At 41.7% G+C, this 12,976-nt stretch overlaps 1 protein-coding gene across 1 annotated transcript in view; it reads left to right on the top strand.

Moving 5' to 3' along the window:
* LOC118783040 (relaxin receptor 2-like) overlaps nt 1-12,976 on the top strand; it is a 41,625-nt gene that overhangs the window by 6,208 nt on the left and 22,441 nt on the right. The window contains exons 2-8 of the mRNA XM_036536703.1: nt 3,894-4,040; nt 5,134-5,211; nt 5,410-5,515; nt 5,982-6,053; nt 9,537-9,608; nt 10,360-10,431; nt 11,439-11,510. Coding sequence (XP_036392596.1) covers nt 3,894-4,040; nt 5,134-5,211; nt 5,410-5,515; nt 5,982-6,053; nt 9,537-9,608; nt 10,360-10,431; nt 11,439-11,510 — 619 coding nt within the window. The remainder of the gene's footprint in view (nt 1-3,893; nt 4,041-5,133; nt 5,212-5,409; nt 5,516-5,981; nt 6,054-9,536; nt 9,609-10,359; nt 10,432-11,438; nt 11,511-12,976) is intronic.

Here is a 12,976-nt window from a genome sequence, read left to right as displayed (position 1 = left end):
TATATTAAAAAAAAAAGTCATCATGTATCATGAGGAGTTAATCAGGAGGACTTGGGTGATTTGCTGGTGGCCATAGGCCAGTCAGAGCTCATTAAACCTGAATGCCTGCCATTATCTTAGACAGATGAGGCATTTGAACCAGTTCATGTGATGTGGCCGTTATGCCTTCGATGAAGGTCAGAAGTACGAGGCAGAGTGTTCTGCCCCACAGATGAAGAGGTTTATAGTGGTGAGGCTGGTAGACATCATGATGTCTGGGGTCAAAGGCATGGCAGCAGCACTGAGGTTTCCTTGGTTCCTCTGAAAAAGGAACACTGTCAGACAGCATGCACAGGAAAATGCGGGGCGTTGACTTCACTGCACTTAGTATTAGTCAACCTGTCAAACCATGACATGACAGCTTTGGTTCTTTTTGCTACAACTTTGATTGGTTTCTGTTACACGGTTAATTTATTTCTGTGGACAAATGATCTGTATGGATTGTAGTAATTAGCTTGAACTAAGACAGGCATTAGTATAATTTACTTAACACTGGCATACCTTCCTTGACAGTCAGCCCTCTCTTCAGATTGTCAATGGTTCCAATGGACTCAGACTGCTAGTGACTAGTTTATCTGTCAAACTGTGCACCAGTGGTGGAAAACTCACATATTTACTTTATAGCAGCAGACTGAAGGTCAAAGAAATCTGGGGAGGAGTGGTCTACAGACATAATTCATGCCTTTGAAACTGCGTACCCCATCATGACTTGTTCCACTTTAATCCTGATGGAAAGACTGAATTTCCACGCTAAGTGTACCAAAGCAAAATAATTCCATGTGTAGTAACACTCGATTTGTGACTGAGGTGTAGGCGCATTCTTTCATTCTACATGGTGTAGCAATTGATCCATTATTTAACCAATCAACTAAGTTGTAGTTGGGATTGTAATTAATCTCTTCTCATCTGGCTTGCAGAACTTTGTCCACCTCACATCAGTTTTGCCTCTGTCAATCATTTATGCTTGAGGCTTAATCTGGACTGTAAGAACACTGTGGGTTAATGTCTGCTGGGGGTTCTCCTCCAGCCTGATTGGATCATAGATTATGCTCGCCACCAATAGGTGAGCACATTGACTAAACTCAAGCAGAGAAGAGTGTATGGCAGATTGGCACACATTGACAGGAAGCACACAGTAAGGAAACATTCTGAACCATACTTTTTTCCCTCTTCAGTACATTGGAACCATCTGCCTGTCCTCCCAAGACTTGGGGAGATCTGTACTGTGTGTGGGTCTCTGTTGGTGTTGCAGAAGGGGCATTTGGTGTACTTGTTTTTGAGATGGCGCCTGTGGGACACCAGCCAGTAAGCAACGTCCATCCTCAGAGCGGTGGGCTACATGGGGAAAAGAACATAGATGGTTGTGGCACAGCCTCTACACCCCGATACCACAGTGCCTGACAAATTAGGGTTTCCAATTCTTGGGGAAGAATTAATGGTCTTGCACTACAATTCACATCAGGCCCCGAGCACTGATAGTGTTTTCTTGAATCCATAGTGGCTGTATGCAAGGAGAAGAAAAATTACTCTCCGGAAGGCAGAACTCTTCTGTTCTAATCTTCACAATCCAGGGTAAATAAAGTTTAGGTCAAATTTTGTCTGTGCTTTACACCCTGCAAACAACAGATTTATGGCTATAGCCTCGATTTGCATGTTCCTGCTCTCTAGTTGGCTAAATTGTGAAAATCAGTTTGCTGGAAAAAAATAACTGGAACAAGATTTTGCATATGGAGCAATAGTTGGCCAAGCTCACCGTCAGTTCAAGACTACCTGGTATTGGATAACAGACACATCTTCTGGGTCATATGGTCATCTGTAGTTGACCCAGTCTGAACTGACCTTTGTGGTCTTCTGATTTGTTTGTGCAGACTAATTTGAAGATTGCTGCATTCTCCTTCTGTCCTATAAACAATTCTTGTATTCTGTGCAGTTGAAAAGCATCCTTGTTTGTGGTTCAGAATTCCATGGTTTATATGGGTCTTCAGTCTGTTCTGGTGGTGATGTCATTGGGAGCTTTCCAGAGTGGAGTACAAGATCAAGATTTATGCAAGGGGAGAGGAAACGTGATGATAAGGTCACAAATCACTCCTTCTGCGGGTTTATGTGCCTAAGGCTGGGGATTTTTGAAGAGAAGCTCTCAAAAATGTTAAATTGCTTTATCAGATCATGACTTTCATGGCAAAAAAACTTTGTCTTTTTGTGTCATTTTCCTTCACTGTTGTCTCATACATGCATGTGTTATGTTGTATATAACTGTGTTGTTTTCACTTGGAAAATTATTGTTAAGGTTTTTAAGCTTTATGGTTGAATTTATTAGATTAAATTGAATTAGATTTATTGAAAAAACATGTATCAGTGGAACACAGTGGGAATCAAGCACTGGAAACAACTGACGTGTTTATGGAATGGAAAGATACAATGTTATCCATTTATACAGCTTTACTGAGGCAATCGTGGGTTAAGTACTTTGCCCAAGGGTACGGCAGCAGTGCCCCTGTGGGGAATCAAATCAGCGACCTCTTGGTTACAAGCCCTGCTCCTTACCAGTACACCACACTGCTGTATACAGTGCCCTGGGACGCTATGGCAACAGAGAACAATAGAACGAAAACTGAAGTGAATTGCGTTTCTGTTTCCAAACAATGTTTTTAAGAGTGTTCTGGCCTGCAGGATGTAGGGAAACTAGCACAGGGCTGATGCTTAGGTGTACTCAGATTCAGAGTGGCATTCATTGTTGTCCCCCTGGAGGTTGAGTGGATTCCAACCAGATCTAGGTCAGAGATTTTGAGCATTTCTTTCATGCTTTAAATTTGTACTTGGGAGTATAAACTCGATTTCAAAGCTTGATAAGCGAGCGTGTTCAAAGGCTTCAGGGATTGTTCTATGAGTCGAATCCAGGAATTGTGTAGGTGGACACATTAAGCATTTTTAAAACCAGCCCTGTAAAAGGCAACTATGTACAGCGCAATTGGAAAATTCCAACCAAAGTCTGACAGGTTAATTTTGAAATATTTGACTGTTCATATGTGCTCAAATGAAAACTGATTTTCAGCTCTAGTTAAGAGTTACATGTTAAAAAGATACCTGTAATGCTCACTACTTTTAATTGTGTAAGCATAGACTCTAATGTGTCTGAATTATGGTCATGAAGTTACATTTATGTGGCAAGTCTTTCTTTTCACTCGTAGATCGGTGCTGGAATGAATATGTCAGGTCTTTGGAATATGTAACACAGCTGATTCTGATTCAGCCTACTTCCAATTACATTCTCTACATTTGAAGCCTGCAGTGCTAATTGAATAAGGTGAAACAAAAGAATAAGAAAAACATGTTGTTCCTAATCATGACTGCATTGTCAAACATGTCCTCGAAGGTTAAAAGTATTCATCTGATTATACTGTGTGTGCGCGCGTATGTGCGTACATACGTGTGTGCGTTTGCACGTGAGTGTGTATGTGCGTGTGTGTATGTGTATGTATGTGTGTGTGTGTGTGTGTGTGTGCGTGTGTGTGTGTGTGTATGCGCATGTGTGTGCATGTGTGTGTGTTAGAGGCAAACAGAGGTGGACACCCTGGCTTCACAAAGTAAAAGTTCTGCCACGTATTTGTTCCACCCATGCACTACATCAGCCAAATTTAATTAGCACAACTCTTCAGCCAGGTAGAGGAGCTAATTAGTGAAATCACCTTGTTTAGTGGATGGCTAGAACAAATACATGGCAGGACTTTTACTTTCTGAAGCCGGGGTGTCCACCTCTGGAGGCAACCATGTTCTCCAGTTCACCAACACCTTACAAACCTTACAAACAACACCTTACACCAACATCTTTTACATCCTGTTTCTCCTCACTGCAGCAGCTGAGGTGGGCACAGGCAGGACGCAGGTGCCAGACTGCCCCCTGGGACAGTTCCCATGCGGGAATCTGAGCGTGTGCGTGGCCCAGGAGCATCACTGCAACGGCCATCTGGACTGCCAGAACGGGGCCGACGAAGAGAACTGCGGTGGGTCCCGCTTTAAACTGTGATCTGAACTCTTTGTGGTTTTTTTTTACAGTGTGTGTGTGTGTGTGTAATCGCCTGTCTGTTTATCTGTCTGTCTGTCTGTCCATCTACATGTGTGCACACTGTATCATGCACAGGTGTGTGAGCGTGTCTCTGTGTAGGTGGGGTTGCATCTGGTTTCTGTGGACTGATGGTGAAATGACCAGCATTAATTACCCTTTTTGTCATAGACTAATTAATTTTTTGGCATCAGTTAATCTCTGCCCTGCTTGGAATGAGAAAGCGAGGATATTGAGGGCTTCCTGTGATCTGCAGAATATTAATATGCACATTTAAAAATCACATTGAGGTACGTGTGTAAGAAGACTTGGCAGCATTAAGTTTCAAGAAGCAAAGTCAGTGTTTATTTGTCAGCATATGTCGCTGTTCATCTACATTTCTTTCTGGATGGCATCCCACAACCAAGCCCCTTTAAATAACAGTAATTAAAAAAGAAACAGGCACCATGTTTGGACAGCAATTCGTTCTCCATTTTTTATGCAAAGATGAAAATATGAAGTTCCTAAGTTTGATATATTACCGTAAACCCACTGACCATTTTATCTACTGTTTGCCATGTTTTTGACAAGAGTGGTGTTGATTTTTGCTTTGTGTAACATCATCTGCTCATCCTGTATTTGAACTGTTGTCAGGACCTCTCTACTGGAGGGCTTCCACAGTTATATGTCTGCAAGAACATTTCAACCCGTATACATATTTTTGGTGTCCTTTATCTGTTTAGAAACATCAGCATTTGGAAATGACTGATAAAAATGTGGCAAGCTTGTGTGCAAGTGACGGGGCTGACAACCAAAAAATGTAACTGAACCAAAGTGAGAGTAACTGAAAAGTGCTACCCATCTGAGGCCACACTGCTAATCCCTTGCTGATTTAACTCTGATGGAAAAGTGTTCCCCTGGCAATAATGCTTAAGTGTTACTTGAGGAAGTCATGTTTTTTTTTTTTTTTTACATGATGTTCAGATGACAGGAGTGTCACCGCTCCACTGAGTGCATGGAATTCTGACATTCTGAAATCCTGAAATTCTCCGCAGGGGACAACAGCGGGTGGGCAGACTTTTTCGACCAGACTGTTAAGAGGCTCGACCTGCAGAACAGTCCCAATCAGTGCTGTAAGTGAACACTGTTTTTCCCGCAGGACTGCGCTTTGCACTTCCTCCCCGAGAGCAATTTAGGCTGCCATGTCATTATAACTCATCATAAGCTCTGTCAGTTTTGCGTTGAAATACTGAGCCCGCACTGCCTGCAGTTACGCCAGTGATGACCGTGTTCGCAGCGCCAAGGTTACTTTTCTCTCTTTGTTTTTGCAGTTCTGCACGTGTACCCAGATCGCTGCGAGTGCATCAAAACCGAACTCCAGTGTGTGCAGATAAATCTGACCGCTGTGCCTCAGGTGTCAACAAATGTCACCTCCCTGTAAGCACGCTTCTGTGAGAATGGCTGCACTTCCTTCTCTGTATGGATAAAATCACATTCACATTTAACAGCTTTTGCACTGTGCCAAGAATTCATTTTCACTGAACAAAATGAGGTGTTTTTTTGTTCTTGGAACACTCCTTTGAGTTAAACGATTTAAATTCCATGACTCAGACATGTTTTTTTTTTCATATTCAGAAGATATTTGGGTCTGTGGTAAGACATTTTGTATTTCTGTGATCTGTTGTTCATTTGTTGTATATTTTAATATACCGGAGTATTTCATAAATGATGTCATTTCCTTCATGCTACAATTTGCTTACCTAAGGTGATAGTTATCAGTGTTTAACTGCTGAGTGTTGTGAGAACTTCTCACAAGAGTAAACTCTGAAACTCAACCAGGTGTGGTGCAAAAATAAATAAGCACACGCCATGGCTTTATGTTTTTGTTTTTGGTCGGCAACAGGTCCCTCAAGAGCAATGAAATCGGAAACCTATCTGAAGATGTCTTTCTCAAATACTCAGAGCTGCAGAGACTGTGAGTATGAAAGACAGACAGGGATCCGTTGAGGAGACTCCTCATGAATGTTACATGACATGACTTGCTTAGAAGATTCCCTTATGCGTATAGCTGTCTGCATACGTTATGTGTCATCCATTTATACGGCTGGCTATTTAATGAAGAATTTCCAGTTTAGAGCCTTACTCAAGGGCGCAAAGTCAGTGCCATACCCGGGAATCGAGCCAGCAACTTTTTCTGGGTGATGAGTGGGTGCTCTGTGGGCCAAGTACCCACACAATCTTCATAGTAATGACGGGGGTTGTGAAAAGGCAGCAGCTGCGTGATTGTTGTGCTGTGAAACTGAAGATTACACTCAGTTCCTCTCAGGATTTCCATTCTGGACATCCAAACAAAAAAAACATGGCACTGTTGTAAGTGAGACAAAAAGCCATATCAGAGATTCCATTTGCATTGATTTTTTATTTTTTTTGCACTTTTTTCATAATCTCTTGAATCATTGAATTGTATGATGATTGAAGAGGTGGTGTCAACTCTACAGACGCATACACAGACAGATGTCTCAGCCTGTTTTCCTTTTAACAAAAGGAACTCCCATTTTCCCCATTCTGAAAGCCGGTCTCTCAGTAATAGGTTTGCTCCGAGCCTGTTCCCCATGCAAGCAAGTGACATTGCACATTTAAATGCACCATGAGGAGCCGCAAGCAAGTGTAGAGATTCAGAAACTCCGAGATTAAAAGGATAAACAGTGTGAGTGGCAGTTTCCCAGTGAGAGCACCAGCATTTGCTTAGCTCCTGCCCGGAGCAAAGGTTTCAGCTGAACATCAGGGTGCACAGAGCTGTTACCTTTAATGTAAATGCCGCATTAGTTAATTACATTCTCTCAACACTGAGGGAGAGATGGCTCATCAGTTTCTCGGTTCCTTCTCTGAATAAAAAAAATGCTGATATGAACCTGCCTCTTTTCTTAAAACACCGCCACCTCGGAGGTCATTATGGACATTGGCTGAATTTAATCCAAAGTGACTGAACTCCCGCATGAAGGACATGCTGTATCTTTAATGTATAATGTCTACTGAGTTTTAGCTCACATTTTCATCGGGACACTGATTTATCAAGCGGCCAGATTAATGAGTTTCGCTCACCATACGGGAAATGAACAGTACATGCGCATATGGATTTGCGCCCGTCACTGGGAGGAGTAGTCCTCCATCAAGCCTGTATTGCAGATTTACAGCTGATAAATGCAAGTTTTATGACTTCGTCAGTGCAATTAGAGTGGAGAATAATTACCATCCCATTTGAAGTACACCGTACAAATCAATTAGACAGTGCATTTTCAATCAATTTGTCATCCTGGGTTAATCACTTGCTAATCTATTTAGAAGGAACTGCCAAAGCGTTATGGGAAAATTTTTACCAAGATATTTGAGATTGAATGCGAGTAGAGCTGCAGATTAGCAGAAATAAATAATAAATGATGCGTACAGTTTTTGTGTTCCCTGCAAGAACCATAGCTGCGTGAAGATGTTCTCCATCCAAGCATAAAATTAAATATAGCTTTTTGATGTAACCCCATTTACAGCATACTACAAATGTGTTTCTCTTTCATCTCTTAAATTTCATTTAAGCAGAGAAAGCAGGCAGAGAGCTCTGTGGAGGCAGATGCCCTGTGAGATGAAGGAAGATTACTACAGAAACAGTCAGCATACCGACTGTCTTAAAAAAGAGCCCTTTATATACTGATGTGCAGGAAAAGAGGCAATTGAATTAAAATTACTTGCAAAGCATTTACTTACCATCACAAACCATATACCAATAAATCACAAATTAAGCAACACATCATTTAATTAACATCCTACTTTATTAATAGTGCCAAGCTGAGCTTCAATAGGGTAATTATTTCTCATATCAGACATATTTACGATATTTGCCTTGCATCATTACATTATGACATCTTAACGTCTTAATTTCAATGAAACAATTTTCTGTGTAATGAAAATCCAATCTTATTAAACCATTTCCTGGAAATTGCCTTGTATGTGTTAGATCCCACAACATCAGGATTAATCAGCTGTTCACTTAATTTTGAATATACATCCTCAGCAGGGAAAGGCCTGAATTTTGGATGGGCATAGAGGTAAGGAGCAGAGCTCATATCCGGAAGGCTGCTGGTACGATTCTCTGCTGGGGCACTTCTGCTGTATCCTTGGGCAAGGTACTTAACCTAGAATCTCCTCAGTAAATATCCAGCTGTATAAATGGATAAAACTGTAACCTATATCAATCACTCTGAATAAAGGCATCTGCTAAATGACAATAATGTAATGAATTCTCCTTATTCATGAGTCAGGTTCCAAAGCAGTACTGTATGTGTAATTGTGTTGGAATGTTCAAAAATCAGTCAGGTCTGATGACTAGTAACAGGGCTTTAAACTCTGTGGCTTTTTTTTTCTTCAAATTTTTGGCTTTTAAGTTGGCTTAAAAAGGTTTTGCAGAATCAAGTTTACCTTTTGCTCTTCTGGCAGGACCTTCAGTACAAGTTGCCAATATAGGGTTTCTGTCATGTTTCATTCTCGGTTTGATTCATTTGTAATGTCAGTGTGTATTTCAGGGTTGGCTGTGTCTCTTTCAAATTTGATTGCATTTCTTTATCTCAGACACAGAAGTGGACTCTCGTGTGTGGTACAAAGCATTGTGAGAATATTGTAGTCGGTACTGTTAAAAATACTGTTTTCCTAAGTTCATCATCAAGGTGAGTGATCTAGGCATAGCCCTGTGGGTAGGAGTGGGAGATGCAAACACTCAGCCTGACAGATAAAAACAAAGATCAACAAGCAGGCTAGACAGTGAAATGTGAACTTTGCCAGAGAGGACAGAGGCTTCCCTACTCTGTGCCATGATGGTAGCAGGAGAGCCGTGCCAACAGTCGCTGCCAGGTATGGACCAGGTGGGCAGTGGCAGCGGCCATGGGGACAGTGTGACACAGTGGCGGCTCTGCGGTTGGCTCTGAAGTGCTTGCTGAAAGAGGGTTGGCACTGGCGACAGGCATAATGTCAGTCCTGTTCAGATCTCCAGTGAACGCACCCCCATTCATTCAATTTATTACGCTACTCCAAGCGGTCAACAAACACTTCCCCACTTGCCAGTCCCGATTTTCAGTACCACCTGTGGCCTTTGCCTTTGTTTTGTGCCTCTGAGTGAAAACCCGTGTATTTTTCCCACTTTAAAGAGGTATTCTTTTTCATCTTAACACTTAACACAACTTGTGTTTGAGTGACTTTACAAACGTTTGCTTTGGCTGGGGTCTGTGTTTATTATTATGTGTAGCTGTACGGTACGTCCACTGAACAAATGCTCCACTGAAATTTAAACTAAGCAACAGAGACACACAGAATTGAAAATATGTGTCTGCAAGGCAGAGCTGGTATGTGTGGATGTGGGTGCAACACTCGCCGTGCCCTGACTGATCGAATAACAAACATCGCGTTTCGCCAACAGGTTTCTCCAGAATAACTGCATTCGGACCGTGTCCAGCAGTGCATTCAGAGGATTGCACAAGCTGCAGAAGCTGTGAGTACATTTCCGTCATGGCCCTCATCTTAAAGAGCAAAACAAGACAGTCTAACCTTCTACGGCCTTTTCAAGGAACAGACCTCCATCCGATTGACCTGTTTCCTTTGTGCTGTTACTGTTGGAGTCATGGGGTGCTCACTTCAGTAGATCCCATGTCACAGATTTTTGTCTGTGCGTACTGTGCATACTGTGGCATTTAAAAGATCTAAGAAATGTGAGGCCTCTACCCAAGATTAAAGTTTGATCGATTCTTCTGTTTATTTCTTTCTGGTTATTACTTACTTAACCCAGGAGAAGAGTTTAATGAGGTTATCAAAACATCAGCTGTTTTCCCAGGCTGAGAAATAAACTTTAACTGTTTTAGTTTTTTTTTTTTTTTTGTCTTCAGATATCAGCAGAGATACAAGGAGGGGATGTTGAAATCTTTTTCCCGAAATGACTAGATTGCTATCAGAACATTCATTGAAACTGTGGAAGGAGAAAACCTGTTTAAAGCCTGTGACAGAATTTCTTTATCTTGCAGTCTTTTACCTGGATGTCTGTATATTGGAGCATTATCAAGTGAAATCTTTCTTTCTGTTCATTCCCTGCTTTCCTTGGCCTGTTTACCGCGCCTGTGTATTTTGAAGTCATGAAGGCGCTGAGAAGGCATCTGGGATGAGCAGAGCTCCTTTGGAGGGAGGGATCTTGGTTTATTTATCATCTTTGATGAATTGTAGTGTTAACGGTCGTCTGTTGCCCGCTGCAGGTCTCTCAGTCAGAACTGCATCACTTCGTTAAGCCCCGCCGTGTTCAGAGATCTACACAGATTAGACTGGCTGTGAGTACAAACAACCCTCTCCTCTGCAGGTAGCTGGCACACAGAAAATGTGATTTATTCAACCTCTGAATTTGGCTGCAGGGATTTGACCATCTAGCATGCCACAAAAAAGGAACCAAAGGCTAATCACCAACTTATGTTGATTGTTTTGAGGATAAATTCATCCTAACGGCATTAGCTGAGGTTGTTTGATGTTTGGGATTACGGACAGCTCATAGTCTCCCTCTTGGGCATAGAGGTTTTAACTTATTGAGCTCTAGTTTTCCATTATATTTGTGTTACTTTAATTCATTCCTGATGAACTACAGCTGGTGTTAAATGCATTTTTCTTGAAATTCAGAGCAACATGCATTTTATTTGAAATTCAGAACAATATCGTTCGTAATGACTGTGGTTTATGAGAACGTGCTGAAAACTGTTAAAATCTAATTATGCTGGAAAGCAGATTAAAGTGAAGTTACAATGGCAAACAACATCCCACAATAATTACAATTTATTTTAAAAAAAGAATATCTGGACATAAGTCACTGATAAAACTAAATTGCTGTGAAGGTTTCAGTGCCACGGTTAAATCTATATTTATAGCAGCGAAGAATTACATAAATTGAAAATAAAACAGTGATGTGTTCAAACCACCAAATTTAAACCATCATCTTGGCAACTGACATTTAGAATACTTCAATTTGAAAGATAACCTTATCACAAAATTCTGTGTACTTTCAACCCCAACTGTGGGCTGTAGATCGGTGCTAATTAAACGTGATCTAATCCAATATCACCATGACTAATAGGAGCCGAAGGCAGGGCAGGGGACAGGATAAGAGTGTCTTAGGTGGAAAGCCTTTATCTCCAGTTTCAGTAAAGAGTAAGAGCGTGAATCCTGCATTTTCTGAAGCCTTCTGTCTCGGCTCCTCCCAGGACGTGACTGATGAGAATTTGCTTTTCTTTGTGTGCCACCCCGCATTGGTGGCTTCATGGTTTCTTCTCTGTCGTTTGTGCAAATTCAGAATTCTGGACGATAACCCGCTGAGAAGGATCTCCCAGGAAACGTTCGCTGGGCTCGAGTCCTTATTTTTCCTGTAAGTATCAACTAAGGTGTGGTGCAGTGATTGAAAATAAATCCTTTGTAGAAGACTTTGATTGTCATTCACGCTGTAGGCATTAGTTCAGCACCTGTGCAATATCATCACACACATAGAAACGGGACTTGAGTATTTCTTTTCCTTTTTCCTTTTCTCTGTTGAAAAGAAGTAAAAAAAAGAAACAAACAACGCTAAATGAAAAACGCTCCTCACATTTATTCTCTCCGGGAGACTACATTGTACTTCTTGTTTCGTTTTTCCATTTCCTTGCTTCACACACCCGGTCCTGGCTCATTCCTTGGTGTCCCGGCGATTTGTGCGAGCCTTTGTTTCATTTTCTGGGACGGGATCAGCTTTCCCCCTGTTCAATATATTTACACCCTGTGCTCCTCTTTCATTCTTTTGTGTGCCGGTCGTGTCTCACCTCTGCGCCCACCTGTATTCTAGCATACATCTGCACATCTGCCTCGTGTAGAGGAGTACAATAACTCATACAGACGCTCGCTGTGGAGTCTATTATCGGGAGCTTTGGGATGCAGAATGCATTAGGTGGGAGGCAGAGTCTGTGTTTCCCGAGCGGCAGCGAGCACCAGCATGAGAATGAGCGTCGGGACGTTTTATCGAACAAGCGGATCGTGGAGTTAAAAGGATAGGAAGCACGTGGAGACTCCCAGGAAGCGTCCCTGTGGTCGTCACCTGCACAAAGGAAAGAGGCATTGGGGGTGTGAAGGAGGGTCTCAGGAAACATTAATAGTAATATACTTTGTGTGGTACAGGAAAGGCCTCATCTTATGGCCTAATCCAATCGAAGTGATACAATTATCAAACTAATCAAACTCCGACCGTAGGGATACAATTCATTGCAAATGGGTGATTTACACTGCTGAGAAAATTTTTTTTGTCAGTTTTAGGAGTCACAATCCATGGACGTTGTTTGCAGAAGAAGATTGCTGTAGAATTGTGTGTTACTGCATGAACAAGGAAAGACATCGAGTGAAATAGCTCCCATTAGTTGATTTACAAGATGTTGTATCCAAAGCATAACCAGCAAGTATAGAGAAACATCATCTGTAATTTATGAACCCAGAACTGGAGGACTCATAAGTCTGTCTAAGAAGGATGAGAAAAACCTGAGGATTGCTCCTGTGGGAACTAGAAAGCAGACAGGTGTTGGATTGAGGACAGAACTGACAGAGAACTCATATGCCTTTGTCCTCCATTCAGAATGTGATGTGTTGCAGTAAGAAAGCATCTCAAGGAAGGTGAATAAGAAGGGAAAAAACGTTATGCAAATATACAAAAAAGTTTAGTTGCTTTATGCATCAGAGAATATAGCTACGAGATGTCCAAGACTATAGCACAGCATTGTATACATAGGACCACGTAACCCAGATTTGTGATGCCAGGTTATCAAATTAGTCGAAAACACAGAAACATTCAACATTACCAGTACTTAGCTTGTT

This window comes from Megalops cyprinoides, chromosome 9, assembly GCF_013368585.1.
Source record: "Megalops cyprinoides isolate fMegCyp1 chromosome 9, fMegCyp1.pri, whole genome shotgun sequence".
Lineage (NCBI taxonomy): Eukaryota > Metazoa > Chordata > Actinopteri > Elopiformes > Megalopidae > Megalops > Megalops cyprinoides.
The sequence above is the reverse complement of the archived record's forward strand: the minus strand, read 5'-3'. Positions and strand labels throughout refer to the sequence as shown.